Here is a 25,672-nt window from a genome sequence, read left to right as displayed (position 1 = left end):
CTTCCAGACAGAAAGAGGGACTGTGAGAGGAGAAATCAGAGGCGCAGGAGATTCACCAGTGGACTCTGGGGTAAACGGGCAGAGCAGAGCAGGACAGAGGTAGAGCTGACCACATGGTGTGACACAGTGCCAGGATTAGTCAGGTTAGTTGGGAGATTAGCCACGAAAAGGCCTAAGTTCTAAAATAATAAAAAAGCATCTACGTCATTATTTATATTGCTGGTGGATCCAACAGTCCCACTATAGTCCCCCAGTCCTAACCGTTAGTGGAGCCCACTTTCATCTGACACCTCCGCAGCTTACTGTGGTCAACTTTACAGTAAGTATGGCCCCAGTCAACATGCCTGCTTCATTCTTCTAATGGTTATACCTTATTGCGTTTGATAGATATGTCATACGTAATTTATTTAACTAGTCCCAAGTTAACAGGCCCTGAGGTTATTCCAGTTTTTTTTTATCTTAAAAACAAAAACAGTAGTTTACTACTCATTTTTATCATTGCAGTAGACTAAAAATAATATTTCCTATTCTCTTCCTATAACATCGTGGGGCCTATCAATGTTATATTATATGGCAAAGTCTTTTTGTTTTGTTTTGTTTTTTGAAACAGGGTTTCTCTGTGTAGTCCGGCTGTCCTGGAACTCACTCTGTAGACCCGGCTAGCCTCGAACTCAAAGATCTACCTGTCTCTCCCTCTCAAGTGCTAGGATTAAAGGCTTGCAACACCACTATCCAGCTGGCAAAGTCTTTGTAAATGTGACTGAGTTAAAGATCCTGAGATGGTTAGACAATTTTTATTGTCCAGATGAATACAAAATGTAATGAAATATATCTTAATTTTTTAAGGTTAACTAAAAATGACATGGTCACAAGCTGAAGAATGCCGACACCCATTATAAACTAGAATTAGAGTCCCCTCTTGTAATCTTATGTAGACCACAGACAGGAATTTCAAACTTCTGGCCCCTCAAACTCAAAATCAGTCCCTTTTTCTTCCTCCCTCCCTTCTTCTCCCACCCCCTGGATTTTTGGGAGAGAATTCCTTCTACATTACCCAGACTGACATCACAACTTTCAATCTTGCCTCAGACCCTCAAAGTAACTGGGAGACAGGAACACACCATCATGCCCAGCTTCACTGTCTATATTACATTCCTGAGTTTGATTTCCTCCAGCAGCCACAGGAAACTAATCTGCCCATAAGCCTGAAGATGGTTCTGTCTGGAAAAAGCTGGTCTAAGTGGTGGCCTTTAGATGAGTAACCCCGGGGTGGGGGGTGGGGAGTGGAGGTGGGGTTGTCACACATAGCAGAATTTGTTTGTTCCCTTCTGTTCCTTTCAAATTCTAGTGCCGTATGTGTACATTTATCTCCCTCCAAAAAGAAATGAAATAAAAGTATTTTTAATTCCTAAAAAGTTTACATTCATTTTAATTATGCCTTATTTATGGCAATTAAAAATTGTAAATTAAAATACAACTACATCATTTCACCACTTCTCCAATTCCCCAATGTGCCCCTCCCACTCCTCCCTTAAATTCAAGGCCTCTTTTTCTTTACTTATTATTGTTACACACACACATTCAAATAAGTTTGTAAATTTAACCTGCTAAACCCAAGATTTATTGTATTGCTTATTTATGTGTGTAAGGGTACACATACATGTGTATATGGGTGCCCAGAGTCCAGCATAGGGAATTAGATCCTCCAGAGCTGGAATTAAAGATAGTTTATTCCGGTGCTGGAAACTGAACTTGGTCCTCTCTCCAGCCCCAAATTATTAATTCATATCGAATTAAAGCACACACAAGGGCCTATGAGATGGCTCAGCAGTTAAAGGTACTTCCTACCAGGGCTGGTGACCTAAATGTGATCTCTAGCTCACATGATGACAGAAAAGAATTATCTTGTCTTCTGATGTGTGACGCACATACACACGCGTACACACACACACACACATACACACACGGTGGGGGTGTGGAAGGGAATAAATAATGAATAACACCCCACACACACATTTCTCTTTCTCAATCTCCATAGTAATTTTTAAGGAAAAAAGTCTTGCTGTCTCTACTGCTACACAGTATGCGTTGTTTTGTAATGACAGAAACTCTTCTATCAATGTCGTCCTAGAAGGCCCTACATTTCTCTCTATACTGATTACTGTAACCTACTCACACCTTCTACAGCAAGTCTGTAGGGCTCCTACCACATTTAGTAGCTACATTACCTCCTCAATCTACCAAGTTGTTTACCAGTATCAGAAATATAAAATGTTAAAGTTTAGATAAACCGTGGGAATCTAGCTCAGAGTTCTTGTAAGCCTTACAACAAATGGGAAGCTGAGCCAGGAAGCTCTCCTCGAGTTTGAGGACAGCTTGAGTTATAAAGTGAGACACTGTCTTAAACAAACAACTAACCAGTCTGAAGAGATGGCTCAGTAGATAAACACTTGGGACCCACGTGTGAATTCCCAGAACCCACAAAAAGCCAGACATATAGCCCTGTTCCTCAGCAAGATCTTGGGAGGTAGAATAAAAAGAATACCCAGAAGTCCGTAGGCCAGCTAGCTTAGCGTATGGAGCAACAAACAACTAACGGAGTGGAAAGTGAAGACCAACAGCCAAGTTGTTCTCTGATCTCACATGTACATACCTGTGCTCACACACAACACACGCATGCATGAACACGCATTTCTATCTCACACATACCAACACAGACACACATATAAAGCCAACCACCAACCAGCCTCCAGGCGCTGCAGGCAGAACCAGGCACAGCTGGGCTTTCAGCGCTCTAACCCCCACCAGCTTGGCTTACACAAGCCGAAGCCTCATTCGTAAGACTGCCAGTAAAAAAAAGAAAGCATACCGTGAAAATACCTGATTCTAGCTTAACATGTTAGAGGTTAGGAGAAATTAAGTCCTGGGGATGTGATTTGCTGAAGATCAGAGGGCTGATAAAAGGCATGGTGGTACACGCCTTTAATCCCAGCACTCGGAGGCAGAGATAAGTTCGAGGCCAGCCTGGTCTACAAAGAGAGTTCCAGGATAGCCAAGGCTATTATTACACAGAGAAACTCTGTTCTGAAAAACAAACAAACAAAACAAAACACAAGACATGCTAAAAACCCTGTTAAGGCTGGCCTCGAACTCAGAAATCTAGTTTGCCTCTACTTCTGAGTGCTGGGACTAAGCCATGCCAGGTAATTTGTTTCTGATGTTTAAATACAATTTTAAAATATTTTCAAGAAGATGTTTTAAGTAAAATTCACAACTCTAATGTAACTATGAAATGGATTAGATTAAGAGAGTCTCCATGGTCTGACTATAAGTAGGAAGTGGAAAAGATACCGGTCAAGTGAACTTCTCCTAACCCTGAGCCCCCCAGTTCTGTGCCTTATCACTCTCATCTCTTGTAGCTCAATGAAAATATAACCATTTTGCTTGATCACTCACATCTTCATGCTCCAGACACTTACTCGTGTGAATACCTTTGCATTTCAATCACAGGTCAAGATTTCTCTTTTAAAAAATGTACATTTATGTGCATGTGAGGATGGGCACCCATAGAGGCCAGAGGATCACGGCACACGGGTCTCTCTTTTGTCAGATCCTCTAGAGCTGGAGTTAGAGGCAGTTGTGAGCTACCTGGTAGGATTCTATCAAACAAACTCTGGTCTGTGAGAGCAATAACCCACCTCATCTTTCTAGTTCCACAATTCAAGGTTTCTATGAAACTTTTTAGATAAACCATTTTCACATCACCTCTAATGACAGCCTCCCTCTTGTTTTGGAGATTGGGTCACTCACTCTATAGATCCCAGGTTGGCCTAAACCCTATGTAAGCCATAGTCCAAAACCACATAACTAAAGTTTACTTTAAAAAAAAATTTGTGGAGGGGTCTCTCTACATAATCCTATCTATCCGGGAACTTACTATTTAGTCCAAACTGGCCTCAAACTCACAGAGATCCTCCTGCCTCTGCCTCTCAAGTGCTGGGACTAAAGGTCTGTGCCATGCCTGGCTAATGATCATCTTTTTTGTTGTTGTTTTTGTTTTCTTGGTTTTTTTGAGACAGGGTTTCTCTGTGTTATCTTGGCTGTCCTGAATTCACATTGTAGTCCAGGCTAGCCTCGAATTCACAGAGATCCGCCTCCTCTGCCTCCCAAGTGCTGGGATTAAAGGCATGCACCATCACGCCCGGCTCATGATCATCTTTTTAAAATATGTTTTCACTCAAAAAAAAAAAAAAAAAAAAAATCGGGGCTGGAGAGATGGCTCAGTGGTTAAGAGTACTGCTTGCTCTTCCAAAGGACCCGGGTTCAATTCCCAACACCCACATGGCAGCTCACAACTGTCTGAAACTCTAAGATCTGACACCCTTACACCAATGCACATAAATTAAAAAGTAAATAAAATATTTTTTAAAAAAACCAATGAATCTCCCTTCAGTGAAAATTTCCATTCTACAATGTTACAACTAGATGACAAGTCTTTCTTACAGGATTGGAACAAGTCTCTTTAGTTAAGAACAAAGAAAATAGAGCCAGTGAGATGGTTCATCAGATAAAGGCATTTGCCACCAAGCCTGTGGCAAGTGGCCCAAACAGGGGCACTTTAAGAGTATTAATAATTAAACCAGGACAAAAGGTGTAGTCTGGGATGGTCTTAGGCAAACCAGGATGTAGTCACCCTATCCATAACTAAATGTTTACTTCAGATCTTAACCTATTCCTTCTAGCAAAGGCCAGGGAAATTTACATGGTGGCAGTGGTGGTTTATGAGCTAGGAGGCAGCACACCTGCCGTGAAGGTGGCACCATGTTCTCACAAAATCTACAAAATATTTACTTTTCTGCCTTGATCTTTCTTTATTTAAATCCTAGAAACCGGCCTCTGAAATGGTTCAGTAGGTAAGTGTTTGCCACTTGATGATGTGGCCTGAGTTTCTTCCTCAGAATCCATGTAAAGGTGGATGGAGAAAATCACCTCCACAGAGTTGTCCTCAAATCCATATGCATACTGTTGCTTGAGTCTTCACCTATGCATATTACACAAATAATTTAAAAACAAAGAAATTTGAGTAAGATAATCTGACTAAATGTCTTTGATCTACATGCAAGATAAAGACGGAGGGGTTATTTGGAGGAACATAGCGGCCCAGTAAGTGAGGGGTAAAGGACACAGCGTAGGACAAATGGGGAAGGGGAAAAGTCAGAACAAAGAATAATGACCAATATTTATGAAAATGTCACAATGACCTGGGTGGTGATGGCACATGCCTTTAGCCTCAGCACTCAAGAGGGCAGAGGCAAGCAGATCTCTATGAGTTTGAAGCTAGCTTGGTCTATGGAGCCAGGTTCCAGGTTCCAGGATAGCCAAGGCTACAGAAAGAAACCCTATCTTAAAAAAACAAAGGAAAAGAAAGGCGGCAGGCAGGCAGGCTAGACGGACGGATGTCTGTCATAATGTGCACCTTGTGAGTGCAGGCATCTACAGAGGTCAGAAGACGTTAAAACCCCTGGAAATGCAATCTAGGTCCTCTGCAAGAGCAACAAGTGTTCTTAACTCCTGAACTATCTCTTCACCCTCTGTGTATGCTTACTTTTTAAAAAATAAATAAAAACCAGGACCTGTGCTGGTGTACATCTATGATCCAGGGACTTAGAAGGCTGATGCAGGAGGATCAGGAGGAATACAAGACCAGTCTCTACTGAACTTTTATGAAACCTTGTCTGAGACGGCTGAATGGGTAAAGGTGCCTGCTGCCATGTGTGATGACCCAAGTTTAAGCCGCAGAATCCAGGGTGGGAAGAGGATCACCTCCCTCTAAGCTCCAAAGGCATGTCACTGCACAACTCCCACCAGAAACTCAAAATAACAAAACCAAACAAAAATCTTTCTGTGAGTCTGTGAGGTCAAGAAGACATACTATAACTACTCATTCATAAAACATCATAATCTCCAAGTTCAAAGGGATATATAGTTGTTGACAGGGTGTAACTACTAGTATTGCACCTTGCAAATTTAGCCAGGCCTTTAATCCTAGCACTTGGGAGGCAGAGGCGGATTACTGTGAGTTCAAGGCCAGCCTGGTCTACACTGCGAGTCTAGGACAGCCAAGGCTACACAGAGAAACCCTGTCTCAAAAAACAAACAAACAAAAAACCCAAAAAACAAACCCTTGCAAATTCATGAGCAGGCAGAGAGAAATATAAAAGAGCAAAAACATGCAACAGAGTGATAGTAATGTATAAAGATAAAGAAACAACAATATTAATAACATGAGATAGCAAACATCAGTCACAGACAACACTGCATGGAGGGACAAGAAAGGCGCTGTGATGGTTTGAGTGACATGTCCCCCATAATCAGGACATTTGAATATTTAGTCCACAGTTGACAGCCCTACTGGGGAGCCTATGAGGAAGTATGGCCTTGCTAAGGAATCATGATCGCGGTGGGGTGGAGTTTGGCAAGATCTGAGGTTTTAAGGTCTCCTGCCATCCCCATCTGACTGTTTGCTGTGTGTGGCCTAAGATGTGGACTCAGCTTCCAGCTCTAGCTGCTCCCTGCCATTATGTTTCCTAACCTTCTGGAACTGTGAGCCCCAAATAACCCATGGTGTTTTACCACAGCAACAGAAGAGTAAATAACAGCAACCATCAGAGATACACAGAAACTGAGAAATCCAAGTCTAAATTTAAAAACTCTCCTCCTCTCAGAAACCAGATTCTAAAACCCATCACGTAGACATTAATGAATACTACCTTCCAAATACATATACAGAGATAAGATAACATATAATAGGCAAGCTTTATTTCTTAAGTTCTTGTTTCTCTGGAATCCCACACTTACTCTTGAACAAAAATACAATTCCTAGGCTGTAGATATAACTCAGTGAGATTATTTATCCAGCATGCACCAAGAAATTGGGTTCAATCCCTAACTCCACAAGAAAGAAATAATAACAACAAAACCAACCTTAAAGAGCAGCATGTTGTCCTAACTAGATATAATACCTCTCTAAGATAAGCTTCTTGAAAGTGTTGTCAAGGGGGCTGGAGAGATGGCTCAGAGGTTAAGAGCACTGGCTGCTCTTCCAGACTTCCTGAGTTTAATTCCCAGCAACCACATGGTGGCTCACAACCATCTAGAATGAGAGCCACTGCTCTCTTCTGGTGTGCAGGTACACATGCAGGCAGAACACTATTATGTAATAAATAAATCTTTAAATAAAGAAAGTGTGCCGGGCAGTGGTGGCGCACGTCTTTAATCCCATTGCTTGGGAGGCAGAGACAGATGGATCTCTGTGGGTTCGAGGCCAGCCTGGTCTACAAAGCAAGTCCAGGACAGTCAGGGCTATTACACAGAGAAACTCTATCTCAAAAAAAAAAAAAAAAAAAAAAAAAAAAAAAAGAAAAGAAAAGAAAAAGAAAAAGAAAGAAAAGGAAAGAAAGAAAGACTTGCCAGTACCTGTCTGTAGGCAATCAAATCAGAAAGATAAAGGGTATGAGGCATATTGAAGACACAGTCCAGCAGTAGAGCACTTACCTACTAGGAAAGCTCTGTGAGCTTCAATCCCCAATAGCAATAACAATAATGAAGGAGTTTATTGCATTTGTCAACATTACTATTTCTCAAGCTGCATCAGAATCATAAAGAATTAACATTGGCATGCCATATGTGTATGGCTTCATAAATTTAAGAGTACTACAAGCATATAGGCACCTTCAGAAGCCAGAAGGTGTGAAGTCAGATGCCCTGGAACTGGAGTTACAGACAGTTGTGAGCCACATTACATAAGTGCTGGAAGCCAAACCCAGGTCTTCTACGAGGGCACGGAACACTCTTAAGCACGAAGCCTTCTCTCCAGCACCTTTTATTGTGCTTTTTTAAAGGAGCTCTAAAAGGTACTGAACTAGTGATTATAACAGTCCAGCCCTGAGCTGCCCTGTGTGGCAGTCACAAGCCATATGCACCTGCTGAGCACTGAAAATGTGCTTAGTATACTAAGGAAAGGAGCTGTCAATTCTGCTTACTTTCAGTACATCTAGATTTAAGTTGGTAAGTGTAACCAGCGGCTCCCTAACTGAACAGCAGCTCTGGGTTTGTCAGTTAATGATTCCCAACCAGAGGCAATTCCTCCCACCCCATCTGGAGCCATTTTTTTAATTGTCACAGCTGGGAGTGTACTGCTAGAGTCTAGTGGATGAAAGCCAAGGATTCTGTTAAACATGTTTCATCGCAATGAACCTCCCACACAGATCAATCAGTTGACACAAATATCAGCAACTGAGAAGCTTGAGAAACTCCTTCCTGATTTGCTCAAGGGTGGAGTTAAAGCAAACACAAAACAAATTGCAGCACACCTTGTCTAAATAGAATATCCAGGAAGAATGATATTTTTCATTCAACATGAAAAGGTTTAAAGCAGCAAGATATTACTGAACAGTGCACGTGGTGAATAACTGAATATGGTCCCTTGTGGACATAATAACTACTTCCTGTGCAAGTACTAACTTGAACATTAATATTAAAACTATTTATTATCCAGGACCTTGTTTGTGTGTACCTGTGTGTGTGTGTGTGTGTGTGTGTGCGCGCGCGCGCCATGCTTGTGCACGCACTCTCTGAAGCTGGGAGACGGCAGATGCCCTGAGCTGGAGCCACTCCTCTGAAGCTACACTCCTAAGCACTGCGTCACCTCTCCAGCTCCAGAAGCCCGCTTCTTACACGCTAAACAGAAGCCGCAAGAGGACATCGACCCACTTAAATTGCTTCAGGGTTATTTTATACGTTATGGGTACTCTGCTTCAAGGTTTGTGCACTACAAGCATGTCTGGTGCCTGAGGAGGCCAAAGAGGGCCATGGACCTGGAGGGACAGCTCCATGTGGGTGCTGAGAATTGAACCTGGGTCTTCTGGAAGAGCAACAAGTGCTCTTGGCCACTAAACTCACTTCTTCCCAGTCTATTCTCCTAGTTTGAATTCCTTGTCCTTTCAATTAGCCTAGCTGGTGTGGAATCATCACTCATCTCAGATACCACAGTGAAAGAAAGCCAAACCAAGGCAAAGAAAGTGACTGTCATGTCATATTTGCAAGTGTGCATATCACCTCAAGCAGGGCAGAGTTAGGGTTTGCGCAAGGCATGTACGGAGTGAGTCTACCGGGTTATGATCACATGCTACACCCGAGGCCAACGGCTTTCACCCATCCTAATGCCACAACTCTTTAATACAGTTCCTCACACTGTGACCCCAACAATAAAATTACTTCATTACCACTCCATAATTATAATTTTGTAAGTATCTGATACACAGGATATGTGACTCCTGTAGGGTCTCAACCTACAGGTTGAGCACCGCTGTCCTAGAAGCAGAGATATTGAAGTTTCAGAGGATGAACAGCAAATAACACTGTGGTTGCTGTGGTTCTATAAAGTATGTGTGGATCAGATGAAGCGGGATCATTCAGGAACTACTCTAATAGCTCTCAATTTTATATTAGAAATGTAGAATCTAGTCTGATGAGCATAATTCAATGTTTCACTTCAATGCAAACTATTTCTCAGAATACAAAGTCATCTAAATTCATATGACATGAAAACATTTTCTGTCAATTTAGCATTAGCTGAAATTATTCACTATACTTAAAAGTTCTCTATTACTTCATGGGATATAAAAATATGAGCCCCAGGTTGGTTTGTTTTTTGAGACAGGGTTTCTGTGTAGTCCTGGTTATCCTGGAACTCACTCTGTAGACCAAACTGGCATCAAGCTCAGAACTCTGCCTCCAGAGTGCTGGGATTAGAGGTGCGCACTGCCACCACTCGACTGAGCCCTAGCTTTTATAACTTAAAATTTATAATTTTCATACTGGCCTAAGGCACTGACTTTCAGCCCACATATTATGAACTCCTCAAAATTCAATGCAGTTTAAGTTCCATTCTTTTTTTTTTTTTTTAAGATTTATTTATTATTTATACAGCATGTGTTCCTGCATGCTAGAAGAGGGCACCAGATCTCACTATAAATGGTTGTGAGCCACCACGTGGTTGCTGGGAATTGAACTCAGGACCTTTGGAAGAACACTCAGTGCTCTTAACCTCTGAGCCATCTCTCCAGCCCGTTAAGTTCCAGTCTTAAGCATGCTCGAGTTCAGTGCCTCTTCAGATTTTCTTTGGAGGGTTTATTTTATCATCACTTTAATACTCAGGAAAATACCATTTACAGTAGGGTTCCTACCCACTTTTAGTTTTCAGATATTCTCAGAGGAAAGATCATCTTGCTTCTTTCGGGTTTCTAATGGAATGACATAAAGCCTTATTAAGAAATGGGAAACATGGGACATTAACAGCATCATTCTGTAATCAACTACTGAGGTTACACACAAATGCTCAGCCAGTTTTCTGAGCTTCTGCAACAGAGGATATTCTACAGTGTCTTAGGGTCCTTCTGACTAGGTCCCAGGAGCACCTCCCTTCTACCCCTGGTACTCTAGTTTAGAACCTCTCCAGAAACTGCAAAATGTCCCTGGGGAACAACAAATCTAGCCCAGAGTTGAGAATCATCAACCCTGAGTGAAACTCATGGTACCAAAAAGTAGATGCTATAATAATCAGAAGAATCAAGGGGGGAGAGAGAGATCTTCCCTGTTGCTGTTAATTTACCAGTATGGCCTAATAATGTTTATTATTAGGCCTATAATTATTATTACAACAATATTTTTTAACCTGCTACGAATCAATCAAGACACAGACACCTGTTATATTTTGAAATAGACTTAGTTAACCTGGAGCAGGGCAGATATTAATCCCCTAAACTACTTTTTTTTTTTAATTCAGTTAATTTTATTTTATGTGCATTGGTGTGAGGGTGTCAGATCCCTCGAACTGGAATTACAGACAGTTGTGAGCTGCCATGTGGGTGCTGGGAATTGAACCCGGGTCATTTGGAAGACCAGACAGTGCTCTTAACCGCTGAGCCATCTCTCCAGCCCCCTAAACTCCTTCTTATAGTGGGGCAGGTATGGAATCCCTGTCCCAATCCCATGCCATCTGGCTCTAATAATTTCTATCAAGCTACCGCCCTTCCATAATACCATATACTTTTGCTAATGTTCTTCATCTGGGCCAAATCCTCCATCCACGTGGGCCATGTGTTTTTTCTTCACCTAACCCAGGGCGGCCTTCTTTCTTTTTCTCTCCTCCAGTCTCTCCTTCCCAAGATTCTCTCTGTCTCCCCAAGCCCAGGAACCTTCGCCACACCTATCCTATTTGTCGTCCCCAGGTGTGATGGCCTTTTATTGGTCAAACAGGTTAGGCTCTTAGGCAAGGTGCAAGGTAGGTCACAGAGACAGCAGGCAGTAATTAGCATCGAAATACATCAGACCAACCTCCAACACTTCCTGATTGCTTTCCACCCAATTTATGCTAAACAGCTAAGGAGCAAGATATGCCACTGTGTACACAAGAAGACATCTGGGCTAATTTCTACAATTAGTGCCTTTAACTCTCCAGTGACAAGTCAACACACCTACAGCAGCTGCTTCTCTGGAAAAGGAGCTCCAAGCCAGGAACGATGGTCCTGTAATACCAGCACTTTGGAAGGCAGAGGCAGGAGGATCACTTTTAAGTTCGAAGTCACTCTAGTCGACAGTGAGTTACAAGGTTACTTCCACAAAACAGGGGTGGGGGGAAGAGAGAGGGGGACAGACAGAGAAGGTGGGGGGTAGTTTCGGGGAGGAAGAATTGATTCCACCTGTAGGGAAAACTAGAGTCACGTTGCATCGGATATGTGGAATTTTAAGAAAGGACTGAGAGGACAGGATGTTGGGCACTAAAAGCAGGGTCCGTGAAGAAACCCGAGCCCCTGTTCTCAATTGCCCGCCCTTAGATGGGAACATTTAGAATCCATTTAACACGCCAGAGCAGTCAGTCAGGCCCATCAAGATGTTGTTGCCCCAAGGGGGTGAGCAGGGTGAGAACGCTGGTTCCCTCGGACGAGGGGTTGAGCTGAAGGCATCTCGTGATTCTCAGAAAGAGGAACCGAGACGTTCTTAAGACTAGCTGGGCCCGCCCCCCTCCCCAAATAAACTCACTATTTACGGACCACCCACCCGTCTCTGCATGCTAGGGGCTCTAGCCCGGGATTCGCAAGCCACAGCATCGGAATCACGTGGGGAAACTTGTTAAACTCAACAAACTGAGTTCCCGCTCACCACAGCTTCAGACCCAAGGCTGTAGATCCATATTTTTTACCAAGGTCCCCAGGTGAGTCGTACGCCCACACCGAAGTTCGCAATCTTGTCTACTGACTTGAAAAGCAGTGGACATCTGTGGCTTTGCAGTGGGCTCCGCGACAACCAGGGCTTCTTCCCGTGCGCCGCTGGGGCCCACACCGATCGCCCCTGTCACCCACCCTACAGGTCCAGCGCGGGCTCAGGCCCGGCCCCAAGCCCGGGCTCCGCGAAGCCTAGGCCGGCTCCCACACAACGCCCGGCCGACCTCCCTCAGCCACCGGGCGCCGTGACGTGGCCAGGCCCGGGCCGGACGCCCTCCTCCGGCGACATTCCTCAGTCCCCGGACCCCCTTCCCACGGGCAACAGTCGCCCCGGAGGCGGAGACCCGATCCCTCCGCACCGACCTTCCCCAGGGACGCGTCCATGGCTCAGGCGTCCGGCGATGGGCCCGCGGCGCCGGACACTACTTCCGCCTCCCGCGGCCCGCGGCGGTTTCCACGCTGGCAGCGCTGACGTCCCCCGCGCCCGCAGCCGGCGGGGCGGAGAGGAGGAGGAGCTGCCCCGCGGCGCGGCCGGCAGGGACCGGGCGGCTAGCTGGCTGAAGGCGGAGCTGGAGCCGTCGGGATGGGCGGGGCCTCCCGGGCTTCCGTACTCGGGCGTCACGCCGGCCGGTCCTAACGCTGCCGGGTCGGGGTGGGTGGAGCCTGCGCTGTAGAGCCGCCCAAACTCAGCTTTGCCGGAAGCCTGTCTCCACCACCGAGGAAGAGCCATCATATTAACAACGTGATAGCCACCGGGTGAAAGAGTAGCTGCCCGGCTGCACCTCCAGAGCCAGGCTTCCAAGTCCTCCGCTGTCAACACCCGTCAGGAATGGAATACTCCATCCACCTCCGACACCGGAGGCCAGCGCCCACCCCTGCGCATGCGCGAGACGAGGGCTGCCTCCTGCTCCCCGATGGGGTCCCTTCTTCAGTGCCTGCTGTTTGGAGGGGCTGCGAGTCAGAGCTGAGTGTATTTCTGTCAGCTCTCCCCCGCAGAGGTCCGGATGGAAACGAATTTGAGTCCACTGGTCTGGCATCCTCTCTCATGTCACAGTGATGGCGTGTCAGGAGATGGGTAATTATAATAATATCAGGTCTGTTGCCTTTCCGTTTTATATCACAGCAGCCTTTTGATATGCAGATCATTACTATCCGTGTTGGGGTTTAGGCCTTTGCAGCCCAGCAATACACCTCACTATCTCCATTTCACCCCCGACTTGGATCGGGCATGATTTGTTTTCTGCCACGCACCGACTGCTGATGGGTAGCTGAAATGGGATCTGCCACCCTTGGGGTCAGTGAAACTTCCTGTCCAGAAGATTGATGATGCATAAAACCACAAAGCTATCCCTACCTTCTCCTCTCAGGCTTGGAGCACGTTGTCAGTGTAGTAATTATCTGCGGGAGGTCTCTACTTTGCATGTGGATAAATGGCCTGCTTGTGTTAATAAAAGTATTTTCTAAAGCCCGGAGTGGTGGCGCACACCTGTAATCCCAGTACTCAGCAAAGCAGAGGCAGGTGGATCGCTGTGCGATCAAGAGGCCAGACTGGTCAACAAAACAAGTCCAAGAGAACCAAGGCTACATAGAGAAACCTTGTCTCAAAAAAAAAAAAAGTTATTTTTCTAGCAAAGAAATTATGTGTGCTGCTTTAGAGTGGGAAAAGCAGTGACTCTACAAAGAACTGGGGGAGAGAAAAAAAAAAGGAATGATGAAATGGTACCCCTTAAAGACTGAAAATTGATATGCTCCCGCTTGAACAAAACGTGTTATATTTGGAAATTTTCCAAACATTTAGAAAAGGCGAAAGAATTGCCGTGAATGATCATGTGCCCACTAGCTAGATTTCACAGTCACCACTTCTTACATTTGTTTTTTATCACGTATGTATCACCAGATAACTATCCATCAATATATGTGCTGGTACATTACAACTCTGGACACATCGCTATTATTAAAAACTTATTTTTCAGGCAAAGGCACAAGGATTGGGCCCCCATGAGTTGGAGGCCAGTCTAGGATGCATACCGAGTTCCAAACCAGTCACAACTACTTTCTGAGACCCTGACTCCAAACAAAGCAGAACTAAGGAGCCACCATTCTGATGACCTGACTTTCATCCCTGGAACCTATCTAAGGGATCGGAAGAACCAACTGCTGCAAGTTGTCCTGTGACTGGCATGCACATGCTGACACACTCAAACACTTTATTAAAGTAAGTCACAACAACAACAATTGCATAGGCTGTAGAGATGGCTTAGGAGGTAAAGACCACAACGCTCCAACTTGACTTTGATCCCTGGGACTCACATGGTGGAAAGAGAACCAACTCTAGAGTTGTCCTCTGGCCTCCGCATGGACAGTGGCACACATGCACATACACAAAAGCACATAAAATAAAAATGTAATAAAGAGTTCTAAAAAGCTCAGAAGTGTAAAGTTACTTCCAAGCATTTGGTTGCTTGTACATTGTTTGAAATGCATGGTGGCACATGCCTTAGCACTTGGGTGGCAAAGGCAGGTAGAGCTCTGAGTTCCAGGCCATAGAGAAGCCCAGTTTCAAAAACAAACCAGCCCCCCGCCCCCAAAAGAAATAGATTCAACTTCTACTGACATTCGGCTTACATATGGTGAACTTTTTGCATCATTAGTATAACTGAGATAGGGGTCTCACTATGTAGCCCTGGCTGCCCTGCTAGTCATTTTGTAGACTAACCTGCCTTGAACCTGAAGCAATCCTCTTACCTCCCAAGTGCTGGGATTATAGATGAGAGCCATCATACTGAATTAAGACTTTTCTTGAGAGCTGGAGAGATGGCTCAGCAGTTAAGAGCACCTGGCTGGGTTCAATTCCCAGCACCCACATGACAGTTGTCAGCTGTCTGTATCTCCAGTCCCAGGGAATCTAGTGCCCTCTTGTGGCCTCCACTGTGCATTGAACACATGTGCTAGGCACATACATGGAAACAAAACACCGTATACATAAAAATAATAAATAAAATGTTAAAAAGATATTTTTCTTGAACAATAAACCAGAAGGAAACCAAGAAAAGAGGGAGGTATGTAGTTTTTATTTTCTTTAAATTCCATCACATAATTTTGTTGTGATCTGAATAATTACAACCATATTATAGACATGTGTTCACTTTGGCAGCACATATACCATATTATAGATAAATATTTTCATCTTTAATGTTTAAAATAAGCCAGTGGAGCTGGAGAGATGGCTCAGAGGTTAAGAGCATTGACTGCTCTTCCAAAGGTCCAGAGTTCAATTCCCAGAAACCACATGGTGGCTCACAACCATCTATAAAGACATCTGGTACCCTCTTCTGGCATCATCAGGGCAGAATACTGTAAGCATAATAAATAAATAAATCTTTAATAAAATAAAATAAGTCAGTGGCATACATGAACAATTTATTATTCAGTACAGCAATGTAAAAATGTGGGCCTGCTGCTAAGCCTGGTGACCTGTGATCTCCAGAACCTACATTGTGAAAGGAGAGAATTGACTGACCTCCCATACACACTCAAGAACACACACACATAAATATATATTACCCAAAGTTCTAAAAATGGTAACTATCAGCCGGGCGTGGTGGCACACCTTTAATCCCAGCATTTGGGAGGCAGAGGCAGGCAGATCGCTGTGAGTTTGAGGCCAGCTTGGTCTACAAAGTGAGTCTAGGACAGCCATGACTTGGAAAAAAAAAAAAAAAAAAAACAACCCTGTCTTGAAAAAGCAAAAACAAAACAAAAATGGTATCAAAAGATGTGAGGGAAGAACAAGAGGAGTAAAGATGTAGATGGAATTACTAGTACCCTCAATTCATTCTAGGGCTGAGTGAAGACAACTTTATTATTGCTGTTGTTTTGTCAGGGCTTTTGTTTGTTTTTGAGACAAGATTGTTCTATGAAGCCACACTGGCCTCAACCTCATAGCACTCTCCCTGCCTCAGCCTCTCAAGTGCTGGCGTTACTAACATGTACCACCATGCTCAGCTATATGGAACTTTAATATAGTGTTCAGACATAAACCCCTAGAAGAAATAGAAATAAGTAACAAAACCAGAAGTTGGAGTTGATAAAAGAGATAGTGTAAATGACGACAAATTTCTCAGTAGTTTCTAAACTAAGGAACACATTTAGCAGCCCCAGTGAACATCTGTAATGCCAAAAATCCAGAGGGAAAGACAAGAGAATTCACCAGTATCTTGTGGGCCAGCTAGTTTGGAGTACTGAAAGCCTCAGCAGAAAAATAAAAGCAAAAACAAGAGAAACCCTGCCTCACCAAAGTGGAAGGCAAGAAGTGCTCCCAAAAGTTGTCCTATGCACACTGTGGCACAGGGTGTCCCTCTGCAACATAAATAAATAAATGTAATAAAATATGGATTCTAGCCATCTATTTTGCAGCATCATGGTTGCCCTCTGGCCTCTGGTGAAGACCAAGAGCATCAAAAAGAGGGCCAAGAAGTTCATCAGGCACCAGTCAGACTGATAATCTCAAAATTAAGTGAAACTGGCAGAAACCTGTAGGTATTGACAACAGGGTGGGGACCAGATTCAAGGTCCAAATCCTCATGCCCAGCATTGATTACAGGAGCAACTAGAAGACCAAGCACAGGCTGCCTAGCGGCTCCTGGAAGTTTCTGGTCTACAATGTCAAGGAGCTGGACGTGCTGCTGATGTGCAACAAATCTTACTGTGCTGAGATCACTCACAGTGTTTCCTCCAAGAACTGGAAAGCCATTGTAGAAAGAGCAGCACGGCTGGCCATCAGGGACACCAATCCCAACGCCAGGCTATGAAGTGAAGAAAATAAGTACATGGCTTGTATGCATGTTTTGTGTTTAAATAAAACCACAAAGACTGCAACAAGAGAAAAGGAAAGAAAGAAAGAAACCCAGATCCCAACATTTTAAAACCCATAGTGGTCCATTTCAGAGATGGCTAAAGTCAGGAACCTAGGGGTAGCAGCTCCGAGAGTACTTGTGTCTTAGCTCACTTCCTTAGGGACTGATACAGTTTTTAAAGAAACAATGAATAAAAACAATCCCCCTCACTATATTGTTAAAACATAGGTAAAATAAATGAATTATCAGGCATGTTTTTTCATGCCTTGAAGTCCTAGCACCTTCTAAGCTGGAACAGGAAGATAGTGATTTCAAGGCTAGCCTTCCATTTAAGGCGAGGCCTTGTTAATAAAAAATGAAAGGAAGTGGCTCATGCCTACGATCCCAGTGGGCTGGATGAAACAGAAGATGAGGGTTTTGGGAGCATCCTAGCTACATGTGCATTCTGAGCTTATGACACTGTCAGGGCGGAGGCTTCCAGGCAATGCCACCTCGATTCCTCCAAGTCCAGTGTCTAAAGTGTGCAGTATTTTCAGCAATAAAGTCTTACCTTCAAGTTGTGGGAAGCTATCCAGGGCAATGACGATACCCTGCAGAGTTTTAGGAGTCTCCTAGATACCCCTGGCTGACAAAAGGACATTTTCCTTTGCTGGCACTGGGTTTCTTTAGATAATTTATGGCTCCAGAGGGGAGCATTATCACCCCATGTGGACTCACTCTATCAAAAATATATGTGTAAATTGTATATGTGTGTGATTATACACACATTTTGAAAGTAAGCTTATAAGATAATATGATTTCCTATGGCTTTTTCAAACATTCCTAGTGTTATTTTTTAACCAAAGAGGTGAAAGACCTCTACAATGAAAATTATATATTTCTGAAAAAAGAAATTGAGGAAGACACTAGAAGATGGAAGGATCTCTTAGGCTCACGGATTGGTAGAATTAACATTGTGGAATGTCATTTCCTCCCCAAAGCAATTTACTGATTCAGTGTAATCCCAATACAAGTTATAGAAATAGAAAGAAAAACATCATAAAACTCATGTGAAGGGCTGGAGAGATGGTTCAGGGGTTAAGAGCACTGACTGCTCCTGGCGAGGTCCTGAGTTCAAGTCCCAGCAACCGCATGATGGCTCACAACCATCAGTGATCTGATGCCCTTGGTGTAATGCAGGCAGAGCACTGTATACATAATAAATAAATCTTAAAAAAAAAAAGTGAAGTACAGAAGACCTGAAATAGTGCTGAAGTTTTATTAAGTTATATCACAGAGCTATCATCCTAGTTTGCCTGCTGTTACTATAACAAAGAGTGGTCAAAAGTAATTTGAGGGGGGAAAGATTTATTTAATCTTCTATCTTATAACTAAGGCAGGAACCTGGATGCTCAAACTAAAGTAGATGCTATGGAGGAATGCTGCTTACTGGCTTCTTCCCCATGGCTTGTTCAACCTACTTTTTAATACCACCCAGGACCACCTGCCCAGGGTGGTGTTGCTCATAATGGGCTAGGCCCTCCTGTATCAATTATTAATTTTTAAAAATGCCTCACAGGGGCTGGAGAGATGGTTCAGCGGTTAAGAGCACTGACAGTTCTTCCAGAGGTCCTGAGTTCAATCCTCAGCAACCACATGGTGGCTCATAACCATCTACAATGTGATCTGGTGCCCTCTTCTGGCATGCAGGTATACATGCAGGCAGAGCACTATATACATAATAATAAATAAATCTTTTTAAAAAATGCCTCACAGGGCTAGAAAGATGGCTCGGCACTTAAGATCTCTTGTTGTTCCTGCAGAGGACCTGTGTTCGAGTTCCAGCCCCCACATGGCAGCTCACAACTATCCATAATTCCAGTTCCATAGGAATCCAACACCCTCTTTTTGCCTCCTGGGCACCAGGTAAGCATGTGCTGCACAAAGAAACATTCAGGCAAAACACACACACACATAAAAATAAATCTAAAAAAAAAAAAAAAAGTAAGTGGCCCCCAGACTTGTCTACAGGTAGTCTGATGGAGGTGAGTTCCAGACTTGCCTACAGGTAGTCTGATGGAGATGAGTTCCAGACTTGTCTGCAGGTAGTCTGATGGAGATGAGTTCCAGACTTGTCTGCAGGTAGTCTGATGGAGATGAGTTCCAGACTTGTCTGCAGGTAGTCTGATGGAGGTGAGTCCAGTCTTGCCTACAGGTAGGCTGATGGAGGTGAGTTCCAGAATTGTCTACAGGTAGTCTGATGGAGGTGAGTTCCAGACTTGCCTACAGGTAGTCTGATGGAGGTAAGTTCCAGACTTGTCTACATGTAGTTTGATGAAGGTGAGTTCTCAGCTAAGGCTCCCTTTCCCATATGACTAGCTTGTATCAAGCTGACAAACAAAGCAAAAAACCAACTAAGCAGCACATCTATAGTAGTAAAAATAGTGTGGTCCTGACACAAAAGCAGACATGTGGATCAGTGGAACAGAATAGAAGATCCAATCTTAAGTGCAGGTAGTTACAGCCATCTGATACTTGGTAAAGATGCCAAAATACATGCCGGAGGAAGGATAGCATCTTTAACAAATGGTGCTGGGGAAACTGGATGTCCATAGGCAGAAGAATGAAATTAGACTGATAGACTCTGCACAAAATCTAACTCCAAATAAACCAAATATCTCCATGTAAAATCTGAAGAGGCATTGCTCTATTACAGAGGTACTGGAAAGGACTTTCTGAGTAGGATTCCATTTGCTCAGGAATTAAGGTTCTGTATACGGTATTGATTCTGAAATGAAGGTGATTCCAAGAGACCTCAAGAAACATTGTGGCCCTCCACTTTAAGCAGGAGCTTATGGAAGTCAGGTGATTAATAAAGTTTGGCTAAAGTCCCACCATGAGTCCAGTGGATCCTGGAATTCACCCTGGAGTTGTTTCTCCAGTCCCAGAATGCATAAGTGGGATCAATATACGTAGAAGTTGGCAGAATTCCTACACTAGGTCCCTGACCTGTGGGGTGGGACTATTATGGTTGGGAAGGCCAAATGAAGCCACTGAGTTGCCTCTGCGAGGGCAAATAGTAAAATGATATCGCATTGCTTGAGGAAGTGCTGAAATTAGCTGTCGCGCCTCGCCCGACCAGCAGGAAAGACGCAACCACCAAGTTCTTCTCCAAGCCGTTTATTCTAAGCAACTCCCCCGAACCGCACCCGACACACACTTGTATATCATACTGGCATCCAATCAGCTCACGCCACGTCTTGCATCCTCATAGGCTCAAAAAGCGGAAGCTACTGCAGGCAGTGGGCTATGTCCAAATAAGGATTTGTTTGTTATCCACGGAGGCAGCTCTGGCGACTTGCCAGGCGCCATCCTAGGGTGCGGCCCTCAGGGGCTCTCCACAGTTCCCCCTTTTTTGTTTTAACAATGACACTTCAGGATTTTAACGCAACAGGTGAGAGTAGAGGTCTGATCTCCGGTATGTATGGGCATTTGTTCACACTGCCCTCAAGCAAACCCTTCGCTTGCTGAGTGCCAGACCTGGCCCGGTACCTTTTTCCCGGAGGTGAGGTCTGGAATACCAACCCACATGCAATCAGACTTGCTCCCCAGAAGGCCATTAACTGCATACAATGTACCTCCTGTGCAGTGCTTAGCCTCGCACCCTGAGCGCGACGGAAACCATTGTGTCAATTCTTCATAACAGACAGCCGGATCTGAGGCGACTGTCCTGCCTCAACTGCTGCAAATGCCTGAGCCATCAGGACCTGAGTGCGACGTTGAGATGATCTTAAATGACAGATACACCACAGGCATACACCACTCACTCCCAAAACTACAATGCTTATAGCCCCGATGCCCGCCCACTTCTTCAGGTGATTAACAGTGGTCGCCAGCCAAGTGGAGAGTCCATCTGTGAAAGCCACGTCAACACGGGTAGAATTGATTGTAGTAATTGACAATCGAAGTTCCCTCAGCAGTCCATCGAAGTAGACTTACCAGTTACCTAGAAGATGGCTAGAGAGGCATTATGGCGAACCGGCATCGGTGGAGGGAACACCGACAGTATCCCCCAGTGAACTTCTTGAGCACGGATCAGTATGTGAAGGAGGCTCATTAACAGGATCCCTCAGAGGACCATCATGATGACACGAACGAGGCGCTCTGGAACCCCCACCGGGTCAGTTGCTGTTTTGGGAAAAACACAAACAGATCCTCTCGCCCATGCCAAGACCGGATCGGGACCATGCCATTCACCAGTCAAAGTATTTTTCCATCTCACTAGACCCTTTTCACAGGGCACATGAGAAGAGTGACGATCAGCGGCAGACCGCCCATCTATATCCAGATTTAAAAAATTTAAAGTAAAAAGAGCTAAGGCTATTCTTTCTTTCGGGGTGCGACCATACCCAATTCCCACTTTTTGTTTTAATAAACATTCTTTTAGGGTTCTGTGAATACGTTCAATGATTCCTTGTCCTTGAGGGTTATATGGCAGTCCATGCTTGAGGAGGACTTCCATTTGTGTACAAAAGGAAACAAAAGACGCTGCTGTGTAAGCAGGCCATTGTCTGTCTTTAGTTGTTGTGGTTTTCCCCATGCTGCCCAAGCTTCAAGGCAATGGGTCATTACATGAGAAGCCTTTTCCCCTGCTAAGGGAGAAGCAAAAATTATACCTGAACAGGTGTCTACTGACACATGTACAAATTTAAGTTTTCCAAATTCTGAAATGTGAGTGACGTCCATTTGCCAGACTTGTAGAGGTCGTAGACCACGAGGATTTACTCCATAAATTGGAGGGTGGTGATGAACAACACATTGTGGGCAGTGAAGCACTATTTCTTGAGCATCCGTGCCAGTTACTTGGAATTTAGCTTGTAGGGTTTTTGCATTAACATGAAACTTGGAATGAAAGTCTCTATCTAATTCTATATTAGAGGCCATAAAGGCAAATTGCATACGGGTACAGTTATCAACTATATCATTACCAGTGGACAGTGGTCCAGGGAGACCTGTGTGGGCTCTAATATGCTGCACAAAAAAGGGTGCGCGCCTATCCAGGATTATCATCTGTAGTTCCTTGAGTATGTCAAAAATGGGACTCTTATGATTCAAAGTCCCTGCCATCTCCAAGGCTTTGACTATATTAACAACATACTGAGAATCAGAGATCAGCTTGAAAGATGCGGGATACCTTTTAAAAACTTCTACTACTATTCGTAGCTCAACCTGTTGAGGTGATGTGGGCTGAAATTGTATAAGTATGGGCTTTTGGCCTTCAACTAAAAAGGCTCCGCAACCTGTTTTGGAGCCGTCCGTAAAGATGTTAATGGCTCCATCAATAGGCCGGGATCGAGTCACCTTTGGAAAAACCACGGGATGTGCCTTGTAGAAGGTCATCAAAGGGTGTTTTGGGTAATGATTGTCCAAATGCCCATCAAAGCTAGCCTTCAAAATGGCCCATTCATCAACCGTTGCACACAAGACCTGAATTTGGTGACTGTCATAGGGGACGATAATTTTTTCGGGAAGCATACTGAAAGCGTGCAAACTTTGTTTCAACCCATCTAGAGCCAATCTTGCGATAGCTGTGGGATAGTGATCTATAGTCTTGGCAGGAGAGCATTTTGGATGGATCCATAGCAAGGGCCCCCCTTGCCATAGAATTCCCGTAGGTTGCTCTGATGTCTGCAAAATACACATGTCAATGGAGGCTCCTTCCTTCACCCTATTTAGATGGGCCTTCTGCAATTCTTGGTTAAATATGTTTAAAGCTTTTTGGGCTTCCTCGTCTAATTGACGAGGGGAATTTAAATCACTGTCCCCCACTAAGATCTTAAACAAGGGCCTTAGGACATAATTTGGGACCTTTAAATAAGGTCTAACCCAATTAATGTCACCTAACAATTTTTGGAAATCATTCAAGGTGCATAAGACATCAACACGTAATTGCACTCTTTGGGGGTAAACTTGCTGTGGCAGGATTCTCGCTCCTAAGTAATTCACAATAGTATCTTGTTGCACCTTCTCAGGGGCTATAGACAGTCCCCTATGCCGTAGCAGTTGGTCTAATTCAAGGAAAGCTGTATGTAAAAGAGTGTCATCATGGTGTGCTAACAGGATGTCATCCATATAATGGATACATCGTAATTTAGGATACTTTCTTCTTAATGGTTCAATGGCTTGCCCCACGTAGAGTTGACACATTGTAGGGCTATTCGCCATACCCTGAGGTAACACTACCCATTCATATCTTTGATCTGGCTTTTCATGATTGCATGAGGGGACTGTAAAAGCAAAATGTTCCCAATCCCTTTTATTTAAGGGAATGGAGAAAAAGCAATCTTTTATGTCAATAACAATAATAGGCCAAGTCTGAGGCAGGGTGGAAAGCAACGGGAGGCCTCATTGAATCGGTCCCATTATTTGCATCTGTGCATTAATTGGTCTTAGATCATGCAACAGTCTCCATTTTCCAGATTTCTTTTTGATAACAAAGATGGGGGTGTTCCAGGGCGATACAGAGGGCCGAATATGTCCTAGATCAAATTGCTCCTTTACAAGGGTCATGGCTGCCAATATTTTCTCAGAGGAAAGTGGCTACTGGGGAACCCATACAGGCTCCTCAGTCTTCCATGTAATGGGAATTCCCTCCCCAGTGGCCCCTAGGAAAAACCCAAACCTTCCCTTCCTTGCTTTTGTTTCGGTTCTATGGAGAAACGCCGTCCCTGGAGGTGTTTTCCTAGGCCAAAACTGGGATGGTAACCCATGTGACTCATCATCTCCCTGGATTCTTTAGAATATTCATTAGTCAGCCTCAGGTTTAGATCCTGGAGCAAGTCCCTTCCCCACAAGGTAACAGGCAGTTCAAGAACATATGGTTGAATTTCTCCGGCATGACCCTCTTGGTCTTGCCATCTCAATGTTCTAGAGCTCATATTCGGGGCCTTTGCATATCCCAATCCTTGCAAAGTTTGTGAAGAGGTCTGAACGGGCCATGCAGCAGGCCAATCCTTACTGGCAATGATGCTGCGATCGGCTCCAGTATCTAATAAGCCTGAACTCTTTTTTTTTCCTTCTACCATCAGGTTCAAGATGGGTCTTTTGTCTAACTGCAAAGAGAGGAAGGTCAACTCGACTCCAGTGGACCCAAAACCCCTCTTTCCTCTCTCCTTAGTAGTAGATGGAAAGTTATTATGCAAACTGGGAAGAATCACTAATTGGGCTATACGGTCCCCTGGTGATATAGCTATAATGCCACGAGGTGAGGAGACCATGACTTTAACTATGCCGTGGTAATCGGGGTCAATGATACCTGGATGCACTATCAACCCTCGGAGGGTGGAAGAAGACCTCCCAATCAGGAGTCCCACAGTCTGGGACTGCAAAGGCCCCCAAAAGTCAGTCTCTATTAGTTGCACACCCATTTGGGGAGTTAGTACGAGTCTGGAGGTGGAGCGGAGGTCCAATCCTGCGGAGCCTGAAGTGGCTCTCCGCGGTTCTTGGGATGGCGGAGAGATAGCCATCTCCCCTCCTCCCAGTCCCTCCGCTCCCCATGGTCCATGGCCCCATATATTTGCAGGCCCTGGGGACGTGGGCCCTGCTGCCCGTTTTTTGGACAAGCTCCACCATAGCCAGGTGTCAGAGGCTGATCGTTAATATCCTTCACTGATCTACACTCATTTGCCCAATGATTCCCCTTTTTGCACTTAGGACATAAGCTGGGTTGTCGAGGCTGAGCGGTCCTTCCCCCTCCTTGCACATTTCTTCTGTCAGGGCAATCTCTCTTAAGATGTCCCTGCCTACCACATTTAAAACAAGCACCAGGGGGAGTAGTCCTCCTTCCTCTTGAAAGTTGCACAACCACAGCAGCCAGCCCAGCATTGGTCAGTGGCCCACCAGGTTCTCGGCAAACCTTCATCCATGCCTCTATCCCCCTGCTTTTGAGAGGAGTGATTGCGGTACGGCACTCCTTTGTGCATTGCTCATATACGAGTTGTTTAACAAGCGGCATGGCGGTATCTGGGTCTCCAAAAATTCTTCCTGCTGCCTCGACCATACGTGCAACAAAATCAGAGAATGGCTCTGTGGGACCTTGGATGATCTTAGTCAGGTTCCCAGTTACTTCCCCTCTATTGGGCAAGGCCTTCCATGCCCTAATGGCCATCTGGTTTAGTTGGTCATACACTTGTACGGGATATCCTGTTTGCTGGTTAGCAAATCGACCTTGTCCCAAGAGCATGTCCCTGTCCCAGGCTGGATTGCCTCCAGCAGCATTAGCTGCGGCCTGTTCCGTGGCAAATTCTATCAAAAAAGCCTTCCAATCAAGACACTGACCAGGAGTGAGGCATGCCTTAACAAGGCTACTCCAATCGGTAGGTGTCATGCAGTGCCTAGTTAAGCTCTCTATCATCGACACCATAAATGATGCCGAGACACCGTAGGCACGTACAGCCTCGGCAAGGGATTTTACTATCTTGAAATCTAGGGGTTCATGGTAGCGATTTCCCTGAGCATCTTGAAACACTGGAAACCCCAAGGCACTCGCCCTGA

General features: G+C 44.6%; 1 protein-coding gene across 1 annotated transcript in view; it reads right to left on the bottom strand.

Annotated features, from left to right (window-relative positions):
* Pdxdc1 (pyridoxal dependent decarboxylase domain containing 1) overlaps positions 1-12,804 on the bottom strand; it is a 55,376-nt gene extending 42,572 nt beyond the window's left edge. Inside the window, exon 1 of the mRNA XM_051168057.1 lies at positions 12,648-12,804. Coding sequence (XP_051024014.1) covers positions 12,648-12,668 — 21 coding nt within the window. The 5' untranslated portion in view covers positions 12,669-12,804. The remainder of the gene's footprint in view (positions 1-12,647) is intronic.
* Positions 12,805-25,672: the final 12,868 nt, after the last annotated feature.

This window comes from Acomys russatus, chromosome 25, assembly GCF_903995435.1.
Source record: "Acomys russatus chromosome 25, mAcoRus1.1, whole genome shotgun sequence".
In the NCBI taxonomy this organism is placed as follows: domain Eukaryota; kingdom Metazoa; phylum Chordata; class Mammalia; order Rodentia; family Muridae; genus Acomys; species Acomys russatus.
This window is presented reverse-complemented; position numbering and strand designations above follow the sequence as displayed.